Source organism: Ambystoma mexicanum, chromosome 2p (genome assembly GCF_040938575.1).
Source record: "Ambystoma mexicanum isolate Mex_15411 chromosome 2p, UKY_AmexF1_1, whole genome shotgun sequence".
Lineage (NCBI taxonomy): Eukaryota > Metazoa > Chordata > Amphibia > Caudata > Ambystomatidae > Ambystoma > Ambystoma mexicanum.
Genome location: NC_090923.1, coordinates 56,048,507 through 56,074,436, shown reverse-complemented (window position 1 = coordinate 56,074,436; position 25,930 = coordinate 56,048,507). Strand labels below are relative to the sequence as shown.

Genomic DNA, 25,930 nt, shown 5'->3' with positions numbered 1-25,930 from the left:
CCGGGGTGGTGGTGTGGTCAGTTTTGAGGGATGATATTTGGGGGGATTTGGGGGGATGCCAGTGGATTGGGCGTGCAGAGCACTTCTGATGCATCGTCCTCAACTGGCACCCATATGTCATCCTGTGGGTCCTCCACAGCCTGGGGTGCTGTGGCTGCCACCTCCCCAGCCAATCTGGACTCCTCAGAGTGTGGTGCCTCGCCTGATTCCTCAGGCTGGCCAATGGGTGGTGGTGCTTCGGCCTCTATGGCCCTTGGCGGCACCCGGTGTACTGGCAACCTGGGGTTTCTTGCCTGGTGGTGCACGGCGGCCCCTGGGTTGTCCCTTCGAGGTCAAAGGGCAGTTGGCAACATCCCGGGACCTCTTCCGGGGTGTGGTCTTTGCAGGGGTTGCATCCTGCCCATCGCTGCCATGGTCAGTGCCTGTGGGGGTCGAAGAGAGGGATGGCATGAGTGATGATTTGATAGGCATCATACATAAATTTGGACCATTGATCATCCACACAATTGAGGGTAATAGGCATTTGAGTTTGGATGAGCACATTGTTTGAATCATGGGTGGGTTATGCAGGCATACGTCGGGGTCACTCATGTTGGCCAAGAGCTATGCTATCTGACATGCGCATTTGTTGGGCCTGCATGCTGTGTGACTTATTGCATTTACATCTTTGTGTGGTATGTGTCAGGTACGGCATTGCCCTGCTGCAGGCATCTGCATGTGTCTATGATGCGTCCGCCTACTTTGCTGGGAGTGTGTGTGTGTTGGACCATGGCTTGACTCTTTGGACCATTTCAGGACACAGCTCCCTTGCGGGTGCCGGAGACTACAGCGGTCTGACATTCAGCAGACCGAGTACACAGCCGAAGGGATGCCGAGGGACTCAACTCCAGCCCTGTTTTCGCCCGTATTAAGTACACAGCAACAGAGGACGATCCGGCTTAGAGTGGATGTAGCATTCACCATACCTCACTCATTAAGAATTCAAGCGTCCAGATACATGACACACAGGTTCACCCCACCCATGGTGACCCCTTGAGCATTCTGCTCCAGACCTGTCGGCTGCCGAAGGAATATTGCCAGCAGATGAGCAGGATCCAACTTCCAAGTGTATTACTAATGAATACAGGACACCACCCCTTTGCAGGTTTGCCAAGTGGCGTCTCCCCTACAGAGATCCCCAATCCGGAGGCCCAGATGAAGGCGTTCTAACAACCAGCCGAAACGCCACAGGACTAAGCACCTACTGCAATTTGGTACCTTTTTCCAACCAGATAGGGGGCTTCTCGTCCTGGCGTAGACCGATGGTTTTGGTCCTCTGTTTCTAAAATTCAACAGCTACCCTGGTTTGATCTTCATAGTTCTCAGAGTATAGCTAGGTAGAGTGGGTCTTGCTACATCTGAGATTAGATGTACCAGCTGGTCCTTTCCCTTCTTTTCTTTATTTCTTAATCTCTACCCCACTCAAGTTCATAATAACAAGTTGCACTCAGGGATCAACTAATTTGATCCTGCCCAGACCAAATACAGTTCACTTTGCTCTACAGGCCTTTAGAGAGAAATCAGGTCATTAAACAACCTGAGTCTATATTTAGGGACCTAACATGCGGTACCCTTACCTCTTGAATCATGATGGGCAAATGCTTAATAACCTTTGCCACACAGTGCTAACTTTTGAATTACGATGTGTAAATGCTAAACAATCTTTGCCATACAGTGTCAACTTTTTGTGTACGAGTTAACAATACAGACAAAAAATAATTTGAACAAAATAAATATTTATATATGGATAGGGGATTTGTGCCTTATTTTGCCATAATAGGGGATACTATTGTGTATTCATGAAAATACTAGGTTTACTATTTGAAGCCTCAAGTTGAAAATAACTTGAATAGAATTATTTAGACACCACATAGCTAGTGTTTAGAAATTTACCTGTGGTTGGAACACTCCTTTTGTTCTCTAATTGATTATTTGGACTGACATATTGGTTGACTTTCATCAGACTCGGCATTACATTTTTTTCTTAGGACACTCACCTCCATCGGCTGCTGTTGTGGCGCCACTCATGGGGTCAGCTTGATGGGTGAGCTGGGACCTCCTCCTGTTGCCATTGCCTGGCTCCTGTTGACTGAGAGGATATTTCTCACTCTGAGTCGCAAGTCGTCCCAGCGCTTATGGCAGTCTTTGGTGGTGCGTGGAGTGTTTCCAACAGCACTAACCTTCTGTGCCACAAGTGCTCAGATCTCTTTTTTTTTCAAGATGGCCTCCCTCTTCATGCTGTTGGCAAAGACAATCCCAGCATACTCCTGCAGTGTCCCAGCTAGCATCTCTAGCTCATCCTCGTTGAATCTCTCCTTCCGCTGGCGGGCAGCTTCCTTCTTAAGGGCCTTAAGCATAGTGGTGTGTTTGGAGAAGGTTTTCTGACAAACAGCAGAGTCCCACAGGTCCTGTGTGGTGAGGATGGCAATGGATTGTGTTTTTAAAGATGGCCGCCGTGCTCTTTCACGTTCCTGTGCGATGACTCTACTTAAGGTTCCGCTTATTTACAGTGACGGTTATTAGCGGTCACCGCTAATGCCGATCTCTTTTTTTTTCAAGATGGCCTCCCTCTTCATGCTGTTGGCAAAGACAATCCCAGCATACTCCTGCAGTGTCCCAGCTAGCATCTCTAGCTCATCCTCGTTGAATCTCTCCTTCCGCTGGCGGGCAGCTCCCTTCTTAAGGGCCTTAAGCATAGTGGTGTGTTTGGAGAAGGTTTTCTGACAAACAGCAGAGTCCCACAGGTCCTGTGTGGTGAGGATGACAATGGATTGTGTTTTTAAAGATGGCCGCCGTGCTCTTTCACGTTCCTGTGCGATGACTCTACTTAAGGTTCCGCTTATTTACAGTGACGGTTATTAGCGGTCACCGCTAATGCCGCATTGGTTCATGCCGGTAGTGCTATCTGCGTTATGAATGATGCCGCTAAGGGCATTTTTCGTGCCTTTAACGGCATGGCGGTAAGGGCATTGTCTGTCACTTGGCTTGAACCAAGACCATGAACTCAATGTGTTTCTATAATTTGTGAAAATCCAATTGTTGGCATATTGTTCGGATACCATGGGTTCCTATAGGTAACAGACATCAACGATCATATATGCATATCCGTTACAAGTTTAGCCCATATGTTGTGGGTATCAGTTGCACGACAACTATCACTTACTAATTGCAAGCATAGTTTGCCGTTACTTTCCAATGTTGTCGTTCATTTGTGTTGGATACCATGTAATGTCCTAACTTTTAAGCATTACTTCTAATAGGCTTATATTTTACAGTAGTTTCATCAACCCATCGCATTTGATACTCCCTTTTACCAATCCAATAAGTGCACAAATTTTCCTTTCTAGCTACCGAACTATATTCGTTAAACGGGGTCTAACCACAGACAAGTTGTGCTTAGCATGGAACAAAAATACTCAGATATAGCCTGATTAATTTGACCTTTGCATTTGCTCATGCTCCAATTATTTAGCCACAGTGGCCATGCTTCATTCGTTCAGCCTTAATTGGTCATGTTACCATGGGAACCTAGTGGCAACTTTGACAATTTTAATTTAATGCTAAACATACGCTATTCAGCCCATGAACAATGAGAGGGCTTACCGGCTATGCCCGAGGTGCCTATACATAGTCTAGTGAACCTACTTGAGATTCCACCGACCATCATCTCTTAACTGGCAATTAATTGCCTTCCCACACCGCAAATTACACAATGGCCTATAAATTTTGACTACTCTAGTATCAATATACGTTCATCAAATCAGTCATATGCTGCATGTAAAATCACCATATATTACTACACTGAACCGCCAAGGGTTTCAAATATAGACATACACCAAGCCTTATTATCGCAGTTTCTGCGCGTAAACTGTGCAGACAATGTCCGTTTCCACTTTTTATGCCGTGTTGGTATTTAGCACCAATAACCAAATATCTGAACCTAATAAAGCTTTTGAATCACTATTGGCGAATGTAGTTCCACTGAATGAGTGCATCTCTGTAAAGCAGGCGCACAACAAATGTCTATTTCTAGTATTTCCGGCTTGGAAGGAGTTTCCAAGCAACTGGGTCATGTGACTACATCACCTGACCTACTCTGTGGAGGTTACTATAGTAACCCCCAGACATTGCCGATGCCTTCAGCATTGGAGAAACAACCCGCCATTGTGCACACTAACATTTGGAGCATACGCCGGTAAGCCAGAGCTGCCCCTTACTTTTCTCACATGCGAAGTTGATGCAGCATTTTTATATTTCCAAGCGTTTAAACACGCTGTTATGTTCATTTTGTAGATCACGGCTGGTATTAAAGGGAAAGCACGTGAAATACGTGCGTTATACTTCACTTGTACTGCATTAGCGGCACACCAGTCAAGCAACAACTACGACTTGATTAAAAGACTGGTAATTATAACCTCTATACTTTTCACAAATTATATATTATTACTGCACAATAAACTACCAGTGCAAAACCTCAAGCTAAATATGCGCCATTTTACTTTATGGCTTTACAGCTTACAGACCTGGCCAGCCAAGCATGTAGGAATTACAAATTCCCCAACTATCAAAAGCACAATCAAGAATTAGTAAATCATAATCACAACACGGTATGAATTGATTCATTTGTCTATATACCAATAATTAGAATAACTAACTGCACGTATCATTCTAACACTATGTTTCCATTTTTCTCCTCTCTCCTGTTTCTTCGTGATTTTTTGCTTTGACCCACTACCCCCTACTTTGGTTGTTTTTATTTAATAATAGCCAAGGTTCAACAACTATATATCAGTTCAAACGGCAAATGTATTTGTATGCCCTGAGGACGGCCTTTTTGGTTGAAACACGTGTTGGCATTTCTTTAGTATAAAATACTTGGCATCATTTGCCATTACATGGCAGGACTTACATGCGATTATGGCACTTCTTTAGTATAAAGCATTTTTTCGCAATTGTACACAAGTTGATTATCGCTACCTGGCAGATAGCCTGCTTCAAATAATGTGTTTTGACATTAAATGCAAATATACTGTACCTTAAGTATAAACATTTTCTTTTACAATTGTTTAAACACAATGGTGTATATACAGACGTTTACTTTATTTAAGTTTTGATTTAATAAACACATTGAATGTGAGATACTTTACCTGTGAATGTACAATCTTTTTCTTTGAACTAACAAACCAGCTGAACATATTCGTGACTACTTCCCCATCCATTCTGTTTAAACTCACCACATTCAGTGGTTTTCAGATGGTTACCAAGCGCAGCCTGTGTAGATGGTAATCCACAACAATTTGACATACTTTAAGGTGATAGTAGTAGATCACCTTACCACCTACACGACAGCAGCTCAACCACTACTCAACTCCCTTTCATATAATTCCAGTTCTGCGCATTCCTGATTAGGGCTCTACTTGCACAAACAGTTTAAAAATAAATATATATTTTAAAAAAAAAGTACATTTTGGAAGTAAAAAAACACCTGCAACGGCATAATTAATCAAAGCAAGGTAACACATGATACCTTGCTTTGATGATTGATTTGCATGCATGATGTGTGCATCATAAATTATGATACATGCATCATTCACATGTTGCTGCAGAATGCAAAGTAGAGGGGCCGGCGGGTCACCGCCAGGCCGCCAGCTATCACCGTGCGGCCACTCCAGGGGGCACGGTGCCCCCTGGAGTGGCTGTGCTGGTGTATTAGTGATAAATATGTATTAGTGATATAAGTGATAAACGACCCATTTTAGAGTAGGATAAGCATACATTTCGGACTATGTACTTTTCTTTTCGCAAGTTGCAGTAATAGAACGTTATTTTTCTGCCGTTGTCTCTGTTACGGTCATCACAAGACATTCCATCTCGGTGTTCTCGGTCACTTGACAAAATCCTTGTGCCTAAAAGCTTCTGTACAGTGTACAAATATTTGACCGTAGCACATCAAGTGGCCATTGACTTCATTGTGCCACAATGAATGCTTTGTTGTAATGTGTCTATCTTTCCCATCTCACTGGCATGCTGTTCAGGATGTTTGTTTGCATGTATGAGGCAACGAGTGGTCAGAATATGGGAGCTCCTGTGAGTGTGCTGCTTCCCCTATTTTGCCAACCTCTGAAGCCTGAAAGTAGATGCATGCATGCTTGACATGCGGGCAACTTTGCACCAGACCTGCAGATTAATTTAACTGGTCTGCTGTTTAATCTCAGTAACCAGTTTAATGGTATCCACTACAGAATAATTGCTCATTTTACTATAGCCGATATAATAGCTGTCATGTGTGTGTCAGCTGCAGGTTCGAATCCCAGCAAGGCCATCTCAGCCTTTCATCCTTCTTAGGTTGATAAATGAGAAACAACACAGGTTGGGTGATATTGTATGCATATTCTTTCAATAAAAAAAGAGTTTAAGCGTAAGTGCTATACAATAACATATCATTTGGCCGTGGACATCTGCTTGCATTCACAGTAATTTAGTGTAATTAGGAACAATGCTATTTGATGCCACTTCCTGTTTTGTCAAGGGGTGAAAGGTCGTGTTCAATCGCTTCCCGGGATGTCACTTTGGGGGTAGGATCAAATGACATCACTTCTGGTGATGTCATCAGAGGTCAAGGGTCGTGAGGCTTGGGGTGGGCCACTTCTTTGAGGCGAGGGGTGGGCCACTTTTTTTGGGTGTCCGGGCCTATTTCTTGTCCCAGTCGGACCCTGGGCGCAAGTGGTTTAACCCTTTGTTGAGCCTTAATGTTCTCAAGCCCTTTTTGCTCTAGCTTCTCCACATCAAAGTTCACAAGAGAAGTTGTGCAGGAATGCTTTTGCTGCAAGAACAGATTTGAAAAAAAAACCTTCACACGCACCCTAATCTCTAAATCCTTCACCGGATTACAGAGATCCACCGGATTCAGATCACAAGACTGCAAGATACATTGCACGCTGAACTCCCAACTCGCCCATGTCATCGGCAGAGGCGTTGCTAGGGAGGACTAGGGGTAGGGGCTATAGCCCTGGGTCTTTTAGTTGCCTCAGATAGAAGTTTAGGGCCTACGAGCAATAAACTAGCTTGCCCTGTGTCCCGACAGTCCCAACATTACTGTAGCCCCAGATCTTTTCCAGACCTAGCAACATCCCTGGGGTTCAGAGTAATTTCCATGCAGCGCTAGGTCTTCAACATACCACAGCTCTTCATGCCAGTACTTTCAGCTCAATACCTACAACGGAAGACGTGAAACTACATGTCCCAGAATGCAATGTGCTGGAATAGATTATGCTCACGGCAGGCGTGTAACTATTACGATGCCACAGTTCATGGGGTCAAGGTATTTGGTACATCAATCAAAGACTGACACTCCATCAGGCGATCGGATTCCTTTCCTCTAATACACCTTGTAACCAGGCCCTATACAGGGCCTCAAGAGTTTCACAGGAGTGTGATCTGAATGCGTTGCCAAATATGCTCATGCCATCAAAGGTTATATGTCAACTTACCGACCACAACTACAGTGGTACATTTTATCGCCAACAAAATACAGAAAAAAACTGATTTTCCTTTTTTTTTTTTATTTCAGGGGTTCCCCCAGTTTCCCATTTTCTGTACCCTTGTAACGCAACACCAACCCCATCAAGACCCCTTTGAACCCCTTTACCCCACTACCGTTTACTTATTTAATTAATGTTTGTGGTGTTTTTCGGTTTTATGTACCACTCTGTAATGTTTTAGATATATTGACTGGAAAACGCCATCAAAGTTACCTTTAGCCAATCCTGGATTTTTGGTTTACAGATTGCATGCTGGGTATTGTAGTCTTGCTGTTTCCATGAACTGCGATGGTCCCTGGCCAGATGGCAACCATTAAAGATACCTTCACAAAAACATGAACTCCACTGCACTGGAGCCCCATCTCCGGGCGCCACCAGCTTTTCAATTCCAGCTATGAGAAGCCGCCTATGGTTGGCAAGTGGTCGCTTCCCAGAACTGCTTCTGGTTCAGGTGCCATGGTTCTGTGGCGCCCAGAAGTCACCCCACCAAGGGAGAGAGATGGCACTTGACCGTAGAAAGATCTGCACTGCTGGAACCTTTGGTGCTGGGCGAATGCACTTAACGCCAACCTCCCCGATGGCGCCCTTGAAGTGATCCAATTACCAGTTCCGCGATTAATGCTAATAATCCTATTATTAGCCTAATTGCATGTTTTGCGGTGATGAGAGCGGCAGTGCAATTATGAGCACTTGTAGATATTTCCGCTTCTGGATCAGCGCACGTAGGGGCTCTCAAGCGCGGTGGGTGGGAGCTGCGGGACCCACTGGAGGTGGCGCGGTGCGTGTGGGAGACTCTGTGTCACCAGGGCACCCCCACCTGGGCATCCATTCCATAGGAGTTCCACTGGCACTGGATCACAGAAGCTGCTCTGGTACTAGGCAATGTGGAATTTGGCACTTGACATCTGCACCGCCCAACCTGTACAAAATCACTTGTATTGCCCTTCACAACCCGTGGAATGTCACTTTTGCAATTTGGTAAAATTGTGTGTCCATAATTGTCAGGCACTAGAGCAGGGGTGCACAACTGATTTTGACAGAGGGCCGAAAGTACCTTACATGAGGGCTATAGTGGGCCGAAAAGTAAAAGTGGGCGGGGCGGTAGTCGGGACATGTCAGGAGGCTTTTTCAACCCCCAATTTGTATTAAACACATGGAAAAAGAATATGTTTTTGAGGGGTAACGATTTTTATTGCATTTCAAACTTACATTTTGTACTACACATTTTCCATTGTTATAATTTATTTCGATTTAGTTATTGTATATCGTCTATCCATCACCCCCAACCAAACACTATGCCCCATGGCCCCCTCACCCCCCAACCAAACACTATGCCCCATGGCCCCCACTCCTCATGCAAACACTATGCCCCCTATCCCTCACTCCCAACCAAACACTATGCCCCATGGCCCCCACGCCTCATGAAAACACTATGCCCCCTATCCCTCACCCCCAACCAAACACTATGCCCCATGGCCCCCTCACCCCCCAAGCAAACACTATGCCCCCTGTCCCTCACCCCCCAAGCAAACACTATGCCCCCTGTCCCTCACCCCCAACCAAACACTATGCCTCCTGTCCCTCACCCCCCAAGCAAACACTATGCCCCCTGTCCCTCACCCCCAACCAAACACTATGCCCCCTGTCCCTCACCCCCCAAGCAAACACTATGCCCCCTGTCCCTCACCCCCAACCAAACACTATGCCCCCTGTCCCTCATCCCCAACCAAACACTATGCCCCATGGCCCCCTCACCCCCAACCAAACACTATGCCCCATGGCTCCCACCCCCAATTTAACACTATTCCCCCTGTCCCTCACCCACCAAGCAAACGCTATACCCCCTGTCCCTCACCCCCAACCAAACACTATGCCCCCTGTCCCTCACCCCCCAAGCAAACACTATGCCCCCTATCCCTCACCCCCGACCAAACACTATGCCCCATGGCTCCCACCCCCAATTTAACACTATTCCCCCTGTCCCTCACCCCCAACCAAACACTATGCCCCCTGTCCCTCATCCCCAAGCAAACACTATGCCCCCTATCCCTCACCCCCGACCAAACACTATGCCCCATGGCCCCCTCACCCCCAACCAAACACTATGCCCCCTGTCCCTCACCCCCAACCAAACACTATGCCCCATGGCCCCCTCACCCAAACCAAACACTATGCCCCATGGCCCCCTCACCCAAACCAAACACTATGCCCCATGGCCCCCTCACCCCCAACCAAACACTATACCCCAAACACACTCTCAAGCATGCACCCATACAGACCCGAACCCCCGCCCCCAACGCACCACACACATTCTCAAGCATGAACCCATACAGACCCGAACCCCCCGCCCCCCAACGCAGCACACACAAATGCACCCATACAGACCCGAACCCCCACCCCCCAAATCAGCACACACACATGCACCCATACAGACCTGAACCCTCACCCCCCAAATCAGCACACACACAGACCCGAACCCCCCAACCCCAACTCAGCACACACACAAACATGCACCCATACAGACCCGAATCCCCCACCCCCCAACTCAGCACACAAAAAACATTCAATCAAAACATTCATACACATCCGACACACCCCCCACCCCCGCATCTCAACATACACACAAAATACATTCAAACACAAACATTCATACACATCCGACACTCCCCCACCCCTCCATCTCAACATACACACAAAATACATTCAAATACAAACATTCACACACATCCGACACGCCCCCCCACCCCCGCATCTCAACATACACACAAAATACATTCAAATCAAAACATTCATACACATCCGACACCCCCCCACCCCCGCATCTCAACATACACATAAAATGCATTCAAATTCCAACATTCATACACATCCGACACACCCCCCCACATCTCAACACACACACAAAATACATTCAAATTCCAACATTCATACACATCCGACCCCCACCCCCCCATCGCAACATACACACACAAACAAAGTAAAACAGACCTGACACACAAACACAAACAGACCACTTACCGGAGACGTGCTGGAACTGGAAGGCAGGTAAGCGGCAGGTAAGCAGGAACGCTGGAATCGTACTACGGCTGGCGTGGTCCAAGGCTGAAATGCCTTCCGGCATCAAGCCTTATGGACCACGCCAGCCGTAGTGCTGGCCCTCCATTGGGTCAGCACACACACACTACGTGGCTCGTAGGAGCAACGTGGTGCATGTGTGCTGAGCCAATGACGGCCAGCGTTTTGTCCGGCCCGGAAGACAACAAAGACTTTCCTAATGGAGGGCAGCCGCGGGCCGCCCTCCATTAGGAAAGTCTTTGTGCCTCGCGGGCCGGACAAAAGAGCATGGCGGGCCGCAACTGGCCCGCGGGCCGTATGTTGTGCACCCATGCACTAGAGCATAGATTCCCTGCAGTGATGAAAAATGCCCAACACAGGCCCAGTAGGTGGCATTCGATACCCTGCGTCTAAACCCTTCTATAATACTAAAGGCCATAGTTTGCATTTAGCCTAACTGTGTAAGGCAACCAATGTTTACATTCAGCCTAAATGTGTAAGGTAGCCAGGGTTTGCATTTAGCCGAACTCAGGCAACCAAGGTTGCATTTAGCCTAAATGTGTAAGGTAGCCAGGGATTACATTTAGCCTAACTGTGTAAGGGAGCCAGGGTTTGCATTTAGCCTAACTGTGTAAGGTAGCCAGGGTTTGCATTTAGCCTAACTGTGTAAAGTAGCCAGGGTTTGCATTTAGCCTAACTGTATAAGGTAGCCAGGGTTTGCATTTAGCCTAAATGTGTAAGGTAGCCATGGTTTACATTTAGCCTAACTGTGTAAGGGAGCCAGGGTTTGCATTTAGTCTAACTGTGTAAGGTAGCCAGGGTTTACATTTAGCCTAACTGTGTAAAGTAGCCAGGGTTTGCATTTAGCCTAACTGTGTAAGGTAGCCAGGGTTTGCATTTAGCCTAACTGTGTAATGTAGCCAGAGTCTTCATTTAGCCTAACTGTGTAAGTTAGCCAGAGTTTGCATTTAACTGTGTAAGGTATCCATGGTTTGCATTTAGCCTAACTGTGTAAGACAACCAAGGTTGCATTTAGCCTAACTGTGTAAGACAACCAAGGCTGCATTTAGCCTAACTGTGTAAGGTAGCCAGGCTTTGCATTTAGCCTAACTGTGTAAGGTAGCCAGGGTTTGCATTTAGCCTAAATGTGTAAGGTAGCCAGGGATTGCATTTAGCCTAACTGTGTAAGGTAGCCAGGGTTTGAATTTAGCCTAACTGTATAAGGTAGCTAGGGTTTGCATTTAGCCTAAATGTGTAAGGTAGCCATGGTATGCACTTAGCCTAACTGTGTAAGGGAGCCAGGGTTTGCATTTAGCCTAACTGTGTAAGGTAGCCAGAGTTTGAATTTAGCCTAACTGTATAAGGTAGCTAGGGTTTGCATTTAGCCTAAATGTGTAAGGTAGCCATGGTTTGCATTTAGCCTAACTGTGTAAGGGAGCCAGGGTTTGCATTTAGCCAACTGTGTAAGGTAGCCAGGGTTTGCATTTAGCCTAACTGTGTAAGCTAGCCAGGGTTTGCATTTAGCTTAACTGTGTAGGCAACCAAGTTTGCATTTAGCCTAACTGTGTAGGGTAGCCAGGGTTTGCATTTAGTCTAACTGTGTAAGGTGGCCAGAGTTTGCATTTAGCCTAAATGTGTAAGGTAGCCAGGGTTTGCATTTACCTGTCATGACCGCAGCCTCCAAGGAGTCAGGTTTAGCCCAACTGCCTCGGAAGCTGGGTCACAACTTCATTTCCAGGCACCCATCGGCTCCCATTGGGGCCTTATGGACCTTGTCCTGGCGCCAGTGGCGCCAGGCTCATAAGGCAACTCAGTCCCGGCACAGGACGTGCCGGGCTCATGATGTAAGGAATGGCGCTTGGGTGGACCTACCTGCTGCAGACCATGCTGCTCACTCACCTGCAGGATGAAATCCTCATCCATCCATGGCTGGAACTACTTTACCTTCTGGGTGTGGCCAGCACCACTCCCTGGGACTGGATACTGAAACTATTCTGGAAGCTGGGACTTCTTACCTGGGCGAGGCTGCTGTGGAAGGAGACACCTAAGCACTCCAGTAAGCTATTTAAACCACGCCGATCAGAGCAACGTGCTTCGCGTTATTCTGCAATAGCAGCAGGACGCTCAACGTGTCAGCTCCAGAGAATCTTCAACTTCTGCATCTGGGGAAGAGAAATCTGCAATCTTACCTTCCGAAATACCATCTTCGTCTTCAGCAGCATCTGAAAAGGGAAAGGAACACCAGGTTAGCACGAGATAAAAACCAGCGCAGCACTTACCCAGTCCATCGGTGCATCTCAAGCCACGGGCTGCAGCTTTCCATTTTTTCCGGCACCCTGTGGAAGCAAAGACATTGGTTAGTAACCCTCCGTGAATCTTTCCTTACCTGCGCTGCATTCTTCTCGCCTCCGCCGACGCTGCTACTCGCATCTGCAAAACAAAAGGACATCATTAAGAAAGACAAAACTCCATCTATACGCACGTGTTTTGGGCAGCGTTCATCTTTCTCACTCCTCGGTGCATTCCTCGACATCCATTTTTCTACCCAGCTGCTTCTGCGACCTGAAAAAGGAAAAGAGACATTAAGAAGTGCTTTTAACTTCGAATTGACATTTTCTACTTACTTGCCTGCAATACCTTCGCCATTCCATCGCTCTCCGGACCTCCATATTCGAGCAACCGCCGTTCGTGCTGCTAACAACGGCCTAGCTCCAAATCTTCATCCTCTGCAACCAAGAGGCTGGACAATTAACCAGTGAAGTAACTGGCTTCGGCGCCCCTGCACAGACGCAGGTTGGAGAGCTCCGCTTTCACCTACATAAGGTGAGCACATTTAGCCTACGAACTACTTGGGAGTACCAGGAAGGGGAGGCAGCTTACCCAGTCAGGCTTATATATCCATATTAACCCCTTGCTCTCATAATTGCAGACACCTCACCCTTCAGATCAAGATCTCAGTGAGGAAAGGGCCTTTCCAGGGTGGCATTCGAGGCCTGCGCGTGACCCTAGAAGACTCCGAGAACCCCCAGCCCAGACCTGCGCCTCCGAGGGATTCAGGTGAGCGTTACAGAATGCGAAGCCTACCGCAATTTTCTCACCCAGGCGCAATGGAAACCTCGGACACAGATCAACTGGCTCAATTGCTTTGGGAACTAAGGGCAGAAGTACACGCATCTCGCCAAGAAACAAATGCTTTACGAAGGGAGTTGATCATTGCCAAGGAACAGACGGATGATCTGGCCAGACAGTTGCTACAGGCTCAAGCGGGACAGACGCCACTGCCTCCCTATGGAGGGGGCGGCACTCCTACAACCTCAAGTAATCCGGTGCAAATTAATCTGCCAGGGAATGTGCCTTTGGCCCCGCCCGAACGTTTTTCCGGTGATCCAAAGCGATATGCAGTATTCATCAATCAATGCCGCTTGCACTTTCTGTGTAGACCCGCCGCATTCCCAACGGACCAAGCCAAGGTAGCGTTTGTACTTTCCTATCTTAGCGGTAGTGCTGCAGATTGGTCCATTCCTCTCGTGACACAGGATGACCCGCTCCTCTATAACTTTCAAGACTTTCAGACCAGTATGGAAAAGTTGTTCGCAAGATATTCACAGGGGCAGGCCTTGGACAATGAACTCCTGTCACTCAGACAAGGTAATCAGGATCTCCTGGCTTACATAGCGTCCTTTAATAGACTGGTGGTTGAGACCAGGTGGCCTGAAGATAAGAGAATCACGCTCTTCTACAGAGGTCTGCGTGGGGAACTTAAAGACGTTTTAGCACAGGTGGTTAATCTGCCGCATGACTGTTCAGATTATATCGACCTAGTAGTCCAATTAGATCATCGGCTACAGAAAAGGAAGACCGATCGATCCCGATTTGAAACCCAGGTACTTTCAAGACCTCAGAGCTCCGCTAAAGGGAATGACTCCGTGGAACCAATGCAAATAGGAGTAGTAAAAGGACCATTAACTCAGAAAGAACGGGAAAGAAGAAGGCAATTACAGCTGTGCCTATACTGTGGGAATTCTGGACATTTCCTTCGTGATTGCTCAGTGAAACCGGTCAAGAAGACCGTAGGAGCTTCTGATAAAAATGCTGAGAAACTGGAATCGGGAAACGACCTCGCCCGACAAGCGTAGAGGTCCGCTTGCCGAGCGTTAAAACCAGTTCCTTGACCTCGCATTTGGTAATGCCTATGGTCCTCATAAGTTCCAATAGACCAGATCGCATGCATTCTATCAAAGTATACATTGATAGCGGAGCAATCGGTAATTATGTGGACCAAGACTTGGCTATCAGGATGGATCTTCCCCTACGTCCCAAGATGGTAAAGGACGTAACCACTACAGTGGATGGTACTGAAATAGCTTCCGGACCAGTTTCTCATACCACCATGGAGGTAACGTTGTTATGTCAAGACGGACATTGGGAGAAGATCGTGTTTGATGTAATCAAGGCCCCGCAGTTTCAGGTGATTCTGGGAATGCCTTGGTTGGAAAAGCACAATCCTCAGATAGACTGGCGAGCCAAGGTAATTCGGTTTCCAGAATGCGCTTCAACCTATTATCCTCAGCCCAAAATCAAGCTAGCAGCCATCACTTCCGAGGACCCCCGATTACCTCTGGAATACCAAGAGTTCAGCGACGTCTTTCAGAAAGATCAAGCAAACACCCTGCCTCCGCATCGGTCATACGACTGCCAGATAGACCTAATACCTGGGTCCACCCCTCTGTGCAGTAGAATATATGCCCTCACTGAACCAGAAAACCTCCATCTCAGGCAATACTTGGACCAGTACTTGGCTAACGGATTCATCCGCCCCTCGAAATCCCCGGCTTCCTCAGCTTTGTTCTTCGTCCCGAAAAAGGAAGGTGACCTAAGAACTTGTATCGATTATCGCGCCCTGAACCAGATTACAGTCAAAAACCGATACCCGTTGCCGTGATTCCTGAATTATTGGACCAGGTAAAAGGCGCCTGCATATACACAAAGTTAGACCTCAGAGGAGCTTACCATTTGGTACGCATTAAGGAGGGCGACGAATGGAAGACGGCCTTTCGCACTAAATATGGATTATTTGAGTATCAAGTAATGCCCTTCGGACTATGTAACGGACCGGCCGCTTTCCAGTTTTTCATGAATGATGTCCTCAGAGAACTTATTGATGTGTGCGTAGTCGTGTATATTGACGACATCCTGGTATACTCAGCCTCAGAAACTGATCATCGTAGACACGTCACAGCGGTTTTACAGAGACTTCGCCAACACCGCTTGTTTGCTAAACTGGAGAAGTGCACCTTTCACGCAAAGGAAGTGGAATTTTTAGGGTTCATCTTGTCACCCAGCGGAGTTCACATGGACTCAAGAAAAGTGGATGCTATCACCAAATGGCCTTCCCCAACTTCCGTGAAAGGTGTACAGAGCATGCTGGGCTTCGCTAATTTTTACCGAAGGTTCATTCCTGAATTCTCTCGGGTAGTCCAACCTATCACGGCTCTTCTGAAAAAGAATAAAAAATTCGAGTGGACTCCAGAAGCCGAACAAGCCTTCCAAGAATTAAAAGCCAAATTTATCTCTGCTCCAGTCTTAAGGCATCCCCGTCCAGAACTTCCCTACATCGTCGAGACAGACGCTTCCAGTCTTGCAATGGGGGTGGTGCTGTCACAAAGAGACCCCGAAACGCACCAGTTACACCCTATAGCCTTTTGGTCTCGCAAATTTTCGGCTCCTGAGATCAACTACACAATTACGGACAAAAACTCTTGGCAATTAAGTCCGCCTTTAAGGCCTGGCGGCATTATCTTTTGGGAGCCCGGCACACAGTAACTGTAATCACGGATCACCGTAACCTCCAGTACCTGAAGTCAGCTAAAGCTCAATCTTCGAGGCAACCACGCTGGGCTTTATTCTTCGCAGAATTCGATTTTGTAATCACATATCGACCAGGCATTAGGAACGGAAAAGCAGACGCCCTTTCCCGGATAGGGGTAGAAAAACTTGCAGCTAATCCGGAGCCGGTGCCAATAATTCCTGAACAAAAGATACTAGGAGCAATCAACACACTATCCCTCGAAGAGATTAAAGCAAGGGTCAATCAACTCATAACTCCCGAAGATTCATCGAATTGGCAATTGAAAGGAAAGGATTTTACAATAGATCAGAACCTATTGTATTTCCAAGGAAGACTATTCTTACCCTGCGTTGACTTACAAAAACAGGTCATCACCTGCTACCATGATTCTCTAATGGAAGGGCATCCTGGAGTTGCCAAAACCTCAGAGAAAATTAAAAGGCATTTTTGGTGGCCATCTTGTAGGAAAGATGTTAAAGAGTTTGTGGCTTCTTGTGGTATCTGCGCACAAAACAAGAGTCAGAAGGAAAAACCAGCATGGTTACTACGTCCAATAGACATTCCACCAGGCCCTTGGCACACGCTCTCGATGGATTTTATCACGGATTTACCCCCTTGCTCCGGATACAACACAATTCTAGTGATCGTGGACCTTTTTTCAAAAATGGCTCATTTTATCCCACTGAAGGGTTTACCTACTGCTTCCATTCTAGCCCGAGAATTTCTTGAAAACATTGTCCGGTTGCACGGTTTCCCTTCAGTACTAATCTCTGACCGAGGGAGCCAATTTATTTCCCATTTTTGGCGGAGTTGTTGTCGTTTAGCACAAATTGATGTACGACTTTCCACCAGCCATCACCCTCAAACCGACGGGCAGACTGAGAGAACTAACCAAACTTTAGAACAATATCTGCGCTGCATGTTGCATCAATCCGAGGGTACTTGGAAGGATGTCCTTTGGATTGCTGAATACGCTTACAATAATTCAATCCATTCTGGGACGGGAAAAACCCCACCTCAAGCTCTCGGAACACCTGCTGTTGACCATCTGCATTCGACGATAACTCAAGCATTTAAAGAAGCCACAGCTCATCTTCAACGAGCTAAAGAATCATACAAAAAAGGAGCAGACCAACATCGAAAAGAGGCTCCTCAATATCAAAAAGGAGATCAAGTCTGGCTGTCCACTAAACATTTATCTTTAAAAGGGCCACGCACCTTCAACCCAAGATATTTAGGACCCTACTCAATCACGGCCATGATTAACCCAGTGGCTGTCAAACTAGAATTACCTACTCGAATGAAGATACATCCTGTCTTCCATGTTTCTCTCCTGAAACCTGTGCAACCCGGAACCCGTTTGACTAAACCTCCTGAGCCAATCCAAGTTGACGGAGAATCCGAATTTGAAATTTGAGACATCTTGGACTCCAAAATTTCCAAATCAAAACTATACTACCTGATTGATTGGAAAGGATATGGACCCCAGGAGAGATCTTGGGAACCCTCAGAATATGTACATGCACCTCGTCTAGTCCGAAAATTTCATCGGGCTTTTCCCAACAAGCCAAAACCTCCGGAAAAGACAAGCTTGGGAGGGGCCTTGAGGGGGGGTGCTGTCATGACCGCAGCCTCCAAGGAGTCAGGTTTAGCCCAACTGCCTCGGAAGCTGGGTCACAACTTCATTTCCAGGCACCCATCGGCTCCCATAGGGGCCTTATGGACCTTGTCCTGGCGCCAGTGGCGCCAGGCTCATAAGGGAACGCAGTCCCGGCACAGGACGTGCCGGGCTCATGATGTAAGGAATGGTGCTTGGGTGGACCTACCTGCTGCAGACCATGCTGCTCACTCACCTGCAGGATGAAATCCTCATCCATCCATGGCTGGAACTATTTTACCTTCTGGGTGTGGCCAGCACCGCTCCCTGGGACTGGATACTGAAACTATTCTGGAAGCTGGGACTTCTTACCTGGGCGAGGCTGCTGTGGAAGGAGACATCTAAGCACTCCAGTAAGCTATTTAAACCACGCCCGATCAGAGCAATGTGCTTCGCGTTATTCTGCAATAGCAGCAGGACGCTCACCGTGTCAGCTCCAGAGAATCTTCAACTTCTCCATCTGGGGAAGAGAAATCCGCAATCTTACCTTCCGAAATACCATCTTCGTCTTCAGCAGCATCTGAAAAGGGAAAAGAACACCAGGTTAGCACGAGATAAAAACCAGTGCAGCACTTACTCAGTCCATCGGTGCATCTCAAGCCACGGGCTGCAGCTTTCCATTTTTTCCGGCACCCTGTGGAAGCAAAGACATTGGTTAGTAAACCTCCGTGAATCTTTCCTTACCTGCGCTGCATTCTTCTCACCTACGCCGACGCTGCTACTCGCATCTGCAAAACAAAAGGACATCATTAAGAAAGACAAAACTCCATCTATACGCACGTGTTTTGGGCAGCGTTCATCTTTCTCACTCCTCGGTGCATTCCTCGACATCCATTTTTCTACCCAGCTGCTTCTGCGACCTGAAAAAGGAAAAGAGACATTAAGAAGTGCTTTTAACTTCGAATTGACATTTTCTACTTACTTGCCTGCAATACCTTCGCCATTCCATCGCTCTCCGGACCTCCATATTCGAGCAACCGCCGTTCGTGCTGCTAACAACGGCCTAGCTCCAAATCTTCATCCTCTGCAACCAAGAGGCTGGACAATTAACCAGTGAAGTAACTGGCTTCGGCACCCCTGCACAGACGCAGGATGGAGAGATCCGCTTTCACCTACATAAGGTGAGCATATTTAGCCTACGAACTACTTGGGAGTACCAGGAAGGGGAGGCAGCTTACCCAGTCAGGCTTATATATCCATATTAACCCCTTGCTCTCATAATTGCAGACAGCTCACCCTTCAGATCAAGATCTCAGTGAGGAAAGGGCCTTTCCAGGGTGGCATTAGAGGCCTGCGCGTGACCCTAGAAGACTCCGAGAACCCCCAGCCCAGACCTGCGCCTCCGAGGGATTCAGGTGAGCGTTACATTACCCTAAATGTGTAAGGTAGCCAGGTATTACATTTAGCCTAACTGTGTAAGGGAGCCAGGGTTTGCATTTAGCCTAACTGTGTAAGGGAGGCAGGGTTTGCATTTAGTCTAACTGTGTAAGGTAGCCAGGGTTTGCATTTAGCCAACTGTGTAAGGTAGCCAGGGTTTGCATTTAGCCTAACTGTTTAAGGTAGCCAGGGTTTGCATTTAGCCTAACTGTGTAAGGTAGCCAGGGTTTACATTTAGCCTAATTGTCTAAAGTAGCCACTTGCATTTAACCTAAGTTTCTAAAGTAGCCGAGGTATGCATTTAGCATAGTTGTCTAAAGTAGCCAAAGTTTGCATTTAGCCTAACTGTGTAAGACAACCAAGGTTGCATTTAGCCTAACTGTGTAAGACAACCAAGGTTGCATTTAGCCTAACTGTGTAAGGTAGCCAGGGTTTGCAGTTAGCCTAACTGTGTAAGGTAGCCAGGGTTTGCATTTAGCCTAAATGTGTAAGGTAGCCAGGGATTGCATTTAGCCTGACTGTGTAAGGTAGCCAGGGTTTGCATTTAGCCTAACTGTGTAATGTAGCCAGGGTTTGCATTTAGCCTAACTGTAAAAGGTAGCTAGGGTTTGCATTTAGCCTAAATGTGTAAGGTAGCCATGGTTTGCATTTAGCCTAACTGTGTAAGGGAGCCATGGTTTGCATTTAGCCTAACTGTGTAAGGCAGCCAGGGTTTGCATTTAGCCTAACCGTGTAAGCTAGCCAGGGTTTGCATATAGCTTAACTGTGTAAGGCAACCAAGTTTGCATTTAGCCTAACTGTGTAAGGTAGCCAGGGTTTGCATTTAGCCTAAATGTGTAAGGTAGCCAGGGTTTGCATTTAGCCTAAATATGTAAGGTAGCCAGGGATTACATTTAGCCTAACTGTGTAAGGGAGCCAGGGTTTGCATTTAGCCTAACTGTGTAAGGGAGCCAGGGTTTGCATTTAGTCTAACTGTGTAAGGTAGCCAGGGTTTGCATTTAGCCAACTATGTAAGATAGCCAGGGTTTGCATTTAGCCTAACGGTAAAAGGTAGCTAGGGTTTGCATTTAGCCTAAATGTGTAAGGTAGCCATGGTTTGCATTTAGCCTAACTGTGTAAGGTAGCCAGGGTTTGCATTTAGCCTAACTGTGTAAGCTAGCCAGGGTTTGCATATAGCTTAACTGTGTAAGGCAACCAAGTTTGCATTTAGCCTAACTGTGTAAGGGAGGCAGGGTTTGCATTTAGTCTAACTGTGTAAGGTAGCCAGGGTTTGCATTTAGCCAACTGTGTAAGGTAGCCAGGGTTTGCATTTAGCCTAACTGTTTAAGGTAGCCAGGGTTTGCATTTAGCCTAACTGTGTAAGGTAGCCAGGGTTTACATTTAGCCTAATTGTCTAAAGTAGCCACTTGCATTTAACCTAAGTTTCTAAAGTAGCCGAGGTATGCATTTAGCATAGTTGTCTAAAGTAGCCAAAGTTTGCATTTAGCCTAACTGTGTAAGACAACCTAGGTTGCATTTAGCCTAACTGTGTAAGACAACCAAGGTTGCATTTAGCCTAACTGTGTAAGGTAGCCAGGGTTTGCAGTTAGCCTAACTGTGTAAGGTAGCCAGGGTTTGCATTTAGCCTAAATGTGTAAGGTAGCCAGGGATTGCATTTAGCCTGACTGTGTAAGGTAGCCAGGGTTTGCATTTAGCCTAACTGTGTAATGTAGCCAGGGTTTGCATTTAGCCTAACTGTAAAAGGTAGCTAGGGTTTGCATTTAGCCTAAATGTGTAAGGTAGCCATGGTTTGCATTTAGCCTAACTGTGTAAGGGAGCCATGGTTTGCATTTAGCCTAACTGTGTAAGGTAGCCAGGGTTTGCATTTAGCCTAACCGTGTAAGCTAGCCAGGGTTTGCATATAGCTTAACTGTGTAAGGCAACCAAGTTTGCATTTAGCCTAACTGTGTAAGGTAGCCAGGGTTTGCATTTAGTCTAACTGTGTAAGGTAGCCAGAGTTTGCATTTAGCCTAAATGTGTAAGGTAGCCAGGGTTTGCATTTAGCCTAAATATGTAAGGTAGCCAGGGATTACATTTAGCCTAACTGTGTAAGGGAGCCAGGGTTTGCATTTAGCCTAACTGTTTAAGGGAGCCAGGGTTTGCATTTAGTCTAACTGTGTAAGGTAGCCAGGGTTTGCATTTAGCCAACTATGTAAGATAGCCAGGGTTTGCATTTAGCCTAACGGTAAAAGGTAGCTAGGGTTTGCATTTAGCCTAAATGTGTAAGGTAGCCATGGTTTGCATTTAGCCTAACTGTGTAAGGTAGCCAGGGTTTGCATTTAGCCTAACTGTGTAAGCTAGCCAGGGTTTGCATATAGCTTAACTGTGTAAGGCAACCAAGTTTGCATTTAGCCTAACTGTGTAAGGTAGCCAGAGTTTGCATTTAGACTAAATGTGTAAGGTAGCCAGGGTTTGCATTTAGCCTAAATGTGTAAGGTAGCCAGGGATTACATTTAGCCTAACTGTGTAAGGGAGCCAGGGTTTGCATTTAGCCTAACTGTGTAAGGGAGCCAGGGTTTGCATTTAGTCTAACTGTGTAAAGTAGCCAGGGTTTGCATTTAGCCAACTGTGTAAGATAGCCAGGGTTTGCATTTAGCCTAACTGTTTAAGGTAGCCAGGGTTTGCATTTAGCCTAACTGTGTAAGGTAGCCAGGGTTTACATTTAGCCTATTTGTCTAAAGTAGCCACTTGCATTTAACCTAGGTTTCTAAAGTAGCCGAGGTATGCATTTAGCATAGTTGTCCAAAGTAGCCAAAATTTGCATTTAGATGAACTGTGAAAGCAACCAAAGTTTGCATTTAGCCAAAGTGTTGTTATGTCATGTTGATTTATACCACACAGCGCTACCACCCAGGGGTAAAGGTATTTGTACCGTGCACCATCACCACTGCTGTGGCCCCCAGGCACTCTGGCGGATCTGAAAGGGAGCACGTCAAGACAGGGGGTTGGCTATGGGGGAGTTAGTAGGGTGTAGTGGGAATATGAAAGTGAGAGTTGTGATGTCCTGTTGGCCGCTTCAGTTCGGTTTGCACCGTTCTCTGAGATTAAGTGCGGTTATCGATCGGTGCCAGAATTCCCATGTGCTGCTGTGGCGGCGTATGTGCTGTTAGTCTGCTGTTGCAAAGTGAAGTGTGTGCAGATTGCTGTGCAGAGCGGTGGTTGTGTGAGTTTCTGTATGTTGATTATGCAGAAATGTGACATTTCTAAGGTACGGTTATAATGGTTTTCAGGTATTTTAAGTATGTATACAGAGATGTTGTCCTTGCGTGTCAGATCTGTGTTTATCACCCTGTCTAATGTTGTTGTCTTATCCTTTGGAGGGAATTATAGATTTCAGTGGTTGAGGAAGAAAAACTGGATGCAAACTCTTCACATTGAGATAAGGTTTTGATGACGGTTGTGCATTCAAGACAGGCCATGATGTACGTTGCTAAAAGAGCTGTGTTGCCTCAGTGAAAAAGCTGTACAATATTAATTGGAAAAAAGTAAATTGGAAAGAAAATAATATAAACAGTATAAATAGAGACATTTTAAATAAAGAAAGTAAAAACTATATAATTATGTCCAAATATGTATTTATTTGATTCGAAATATATTTGAGGTTGCTTATTTATTTGCATAGGAACCTATTATCAAACTCTCCTCCCCCACAAACACATTCACAGCTTAACTCAGCAGCCATTCATTGGCATTTGCCTATGTTTATCTGTGACGGTATACTCTCAAAATGGACACATCTCAAACCCACTTCCTCGTGCACTGCCTTTCCTGTGCATATTGCTTCCAAACACTATTGGAGGCCCAGCCTTCTCAGTGGCTGCCTCTCTGTTGTGGAATTCACTGTCTCTTTCACTACAGGCCAACAGTGACCCTGTTGCCTTTAGAAAGGCTCTGAAAACGTTTCTATTCGACTAGACCATCTGGCATTCCATTTTTTGTAATTGTAATTAGTTTTGTATAAAGGGCTGAATATCCAGAGGTTTCTAAGCACGGTCCCGGGGATCAAACCTGTGCTGCTCCGCGTCGTCTTGATTCCAAGAGAAGCGCGTTGCCCTGAGGTATCCCCCCCCTTTGCATGCTACTTTGCTACTGTTACCATCCCCTCTTGGTAGGGGGGGGGGCCCAGCGCCAAGATACCTTTGGGTCATAGCCAAGCTTTACAAATTCGGAAATGAATAAAATAAATAAACATTGATGCTTTATCAGCAGTCCAGTACATCTGTACGGTCGAGCTGAGGGAGGAAATACATACAGACATTGGGAGGACATACGCATAGAATATCATGCACAAACTAAGGGAAGACGCGTTTCATGCCCCCAGAAACTGATATTTATCCCATGATACAGACAGTGGATGCGGTCACCAGAAAACAGTGGAACCAGTGAAGCGGACATTCTAGGGCCAAAAAAGCACAAAGTCCAGTCTTACTCACACATCAAAGCGTAGGTTCTGCTTCTCCTCAAAGAAATAGTCCAGGACAAACTTGCGCACGAAATCTGGGTTCAGTGTGTTGTCAATCACTTCCGTCCTCCCAAACTTTGCAAAAGAAAAGAAAGAGTAAGAGCCAGTGTTAGTAATACGACCATCTGCGAGTAGGTGCATCCTCAAAGAGTCAGGAGTGGCAATGGGTGAATACTAGTTGTACATTCCCCTCAACCAACCTCAAACGTTGGGTTCTTTTCTCGAAAAGGTCAATGAACACACACCCAATATTTTGAAACATCCAATTGGCATTGGGTATTCATTCGTCAACGAACCTGCCATCAGTTGATGATATAAAATGGTAGTTGTTGATTGGTGGTTAAGTTTGCATGGCTTGTGAGATCACGCAAGTCTACTCATGTTCACCCAACCCAGCAGGTGAAAAGAAGCTGAACATGCCTGACACCAGAAATTGCCACCCAATGTGCAACTTTTAAACACTCGGGGCCGGATTCTCAATTAGGTGTTATTTACTGAAAAAGTCGTATAAGGGTTACTAACATTTCAGTAATTAACACCTATTCTGAAGCAGGCGCATTTTTCGGAGGGAGCCCAGAGAGTCCGACGTTAAGAACCTGTGTAGAGGTTGCTAGGATTGGCTGGAAACCATTTGTTTGGATGATCATTCTGGTGGCACTCCTCCACATTCGCAACAGTCTGAAATTGGCGCACATATACGGTGCCGCTTTTGGTGGCGGTCTGCTCATTTCACTATCCCTATTGTGTAGAAGTGACACCAGAGGATTGCAGTGGTAAGTTTATATATCACTACACAGATTCAAGACGTTCACACAGCGTCGCGCATGAGACCACAAGCAGTTATATTTCTTCTAGGACTGTAGTGTTGATTTTTGTGGGTACATTTGATTTCTCGGCAGGAATCCGAAAATAGACATAAAATCAAACTTTTATTGTGCCTAATATTAATGGGGCTGAATGCTGGCACCAGCGCTGTGAGATCTGCACCGATCACTGCTTCCCAGAGGGCCCAGGGAAGGTGGTGTTTTTTGGCATTACTTTCATTAAATTGCGATTATCATGCAATTTTAGCAAAAACGCTGCCGAGATTTCCAATCCGCACGTAAATTCCCAGAACAGGTAGATGGCAAACAGGTCTTAAGACTTTTGTGTTGTGCTCTGCGCTGACCCTCAGTACCACTTCAGAGTAAGCGTGGTGCATGGACATCAGGACAAGGCGCAGTGAAGCAAGCTGTTTTGCCTCTTGCTGTAAGCAGCCAATGGACCCTTTTCTTCAGGTGTGTACACACTCTCAACCAGTCACACGCTCTTAGGCAATTATACAACTCCCTGTAGACGTCACCTCCACATTAGACCTGACCTCTATCCTGGTATTAAGTATTCTCTCAGCACCCACCTCCCTTCTAGCACATCACCCACCACTAGAGCTCACCACATTATAGCATCCACCTTCCTTCTGAAACTCACTGGCAAAATACACCCCCTCCCTCATGCACCTCATTTCCCTCGTCTGCGTCACCTACTAGAAGACCTCTAAAGCCATGTGAAATTCAACATCATCTAGATTGAATCGCCCTTGAAGATCTCACCTCCTACTAGATATCACTTCCTTCCAACTGCTCAACTCCCATCACCCCCCCCAACTAGCCCTCAGCATTCCTTCTGGTCCTCACTTATCTACCACACTGTATCCTAACACTCACCTCCCTTCTACGCCTCATCTCTCTGCAAGACTTTACCTCGCGTGGTGGCTTCTCTAACAAGCAACAGTTGATTTCTAAAGAGCTTCACCTCACTCCAAGCTCCCGTTCCCTCACCAACAGAGCCCATCTCCCCTTCTAGAGACACATCCCCACAAACTCATCTCCCGGGTAACAATCCACAACTCCTCGTGCACCCCACCTCCCCAACCT

The 25,930-nt window shown here is 46.4% G+C and overlaps 1 protein-coding gene across 1 annotated transcript in view; it reads right to left on the bottom strand.

Annotated features, from left to right (window-relative positions):
- CPNE9 (copine family member 9) overlaps positions 1–25,930 on the bottom strand; it is a 1,803,250-nt gene that overhangs the window by 1,146,870 nt on the left and 630,450 nt on the right. Inside the window, exon 4 of the mRNA XM_069643244.1 lies at positions 23,989–24,092. Within this exon, the coding sequence (XP_069499345.1) occupies positions 23,989–24,092 (104 nt within the window). The remainder of the gene's footprint in view (positions 1–23,988; positions 24,093–25,930) is intronic.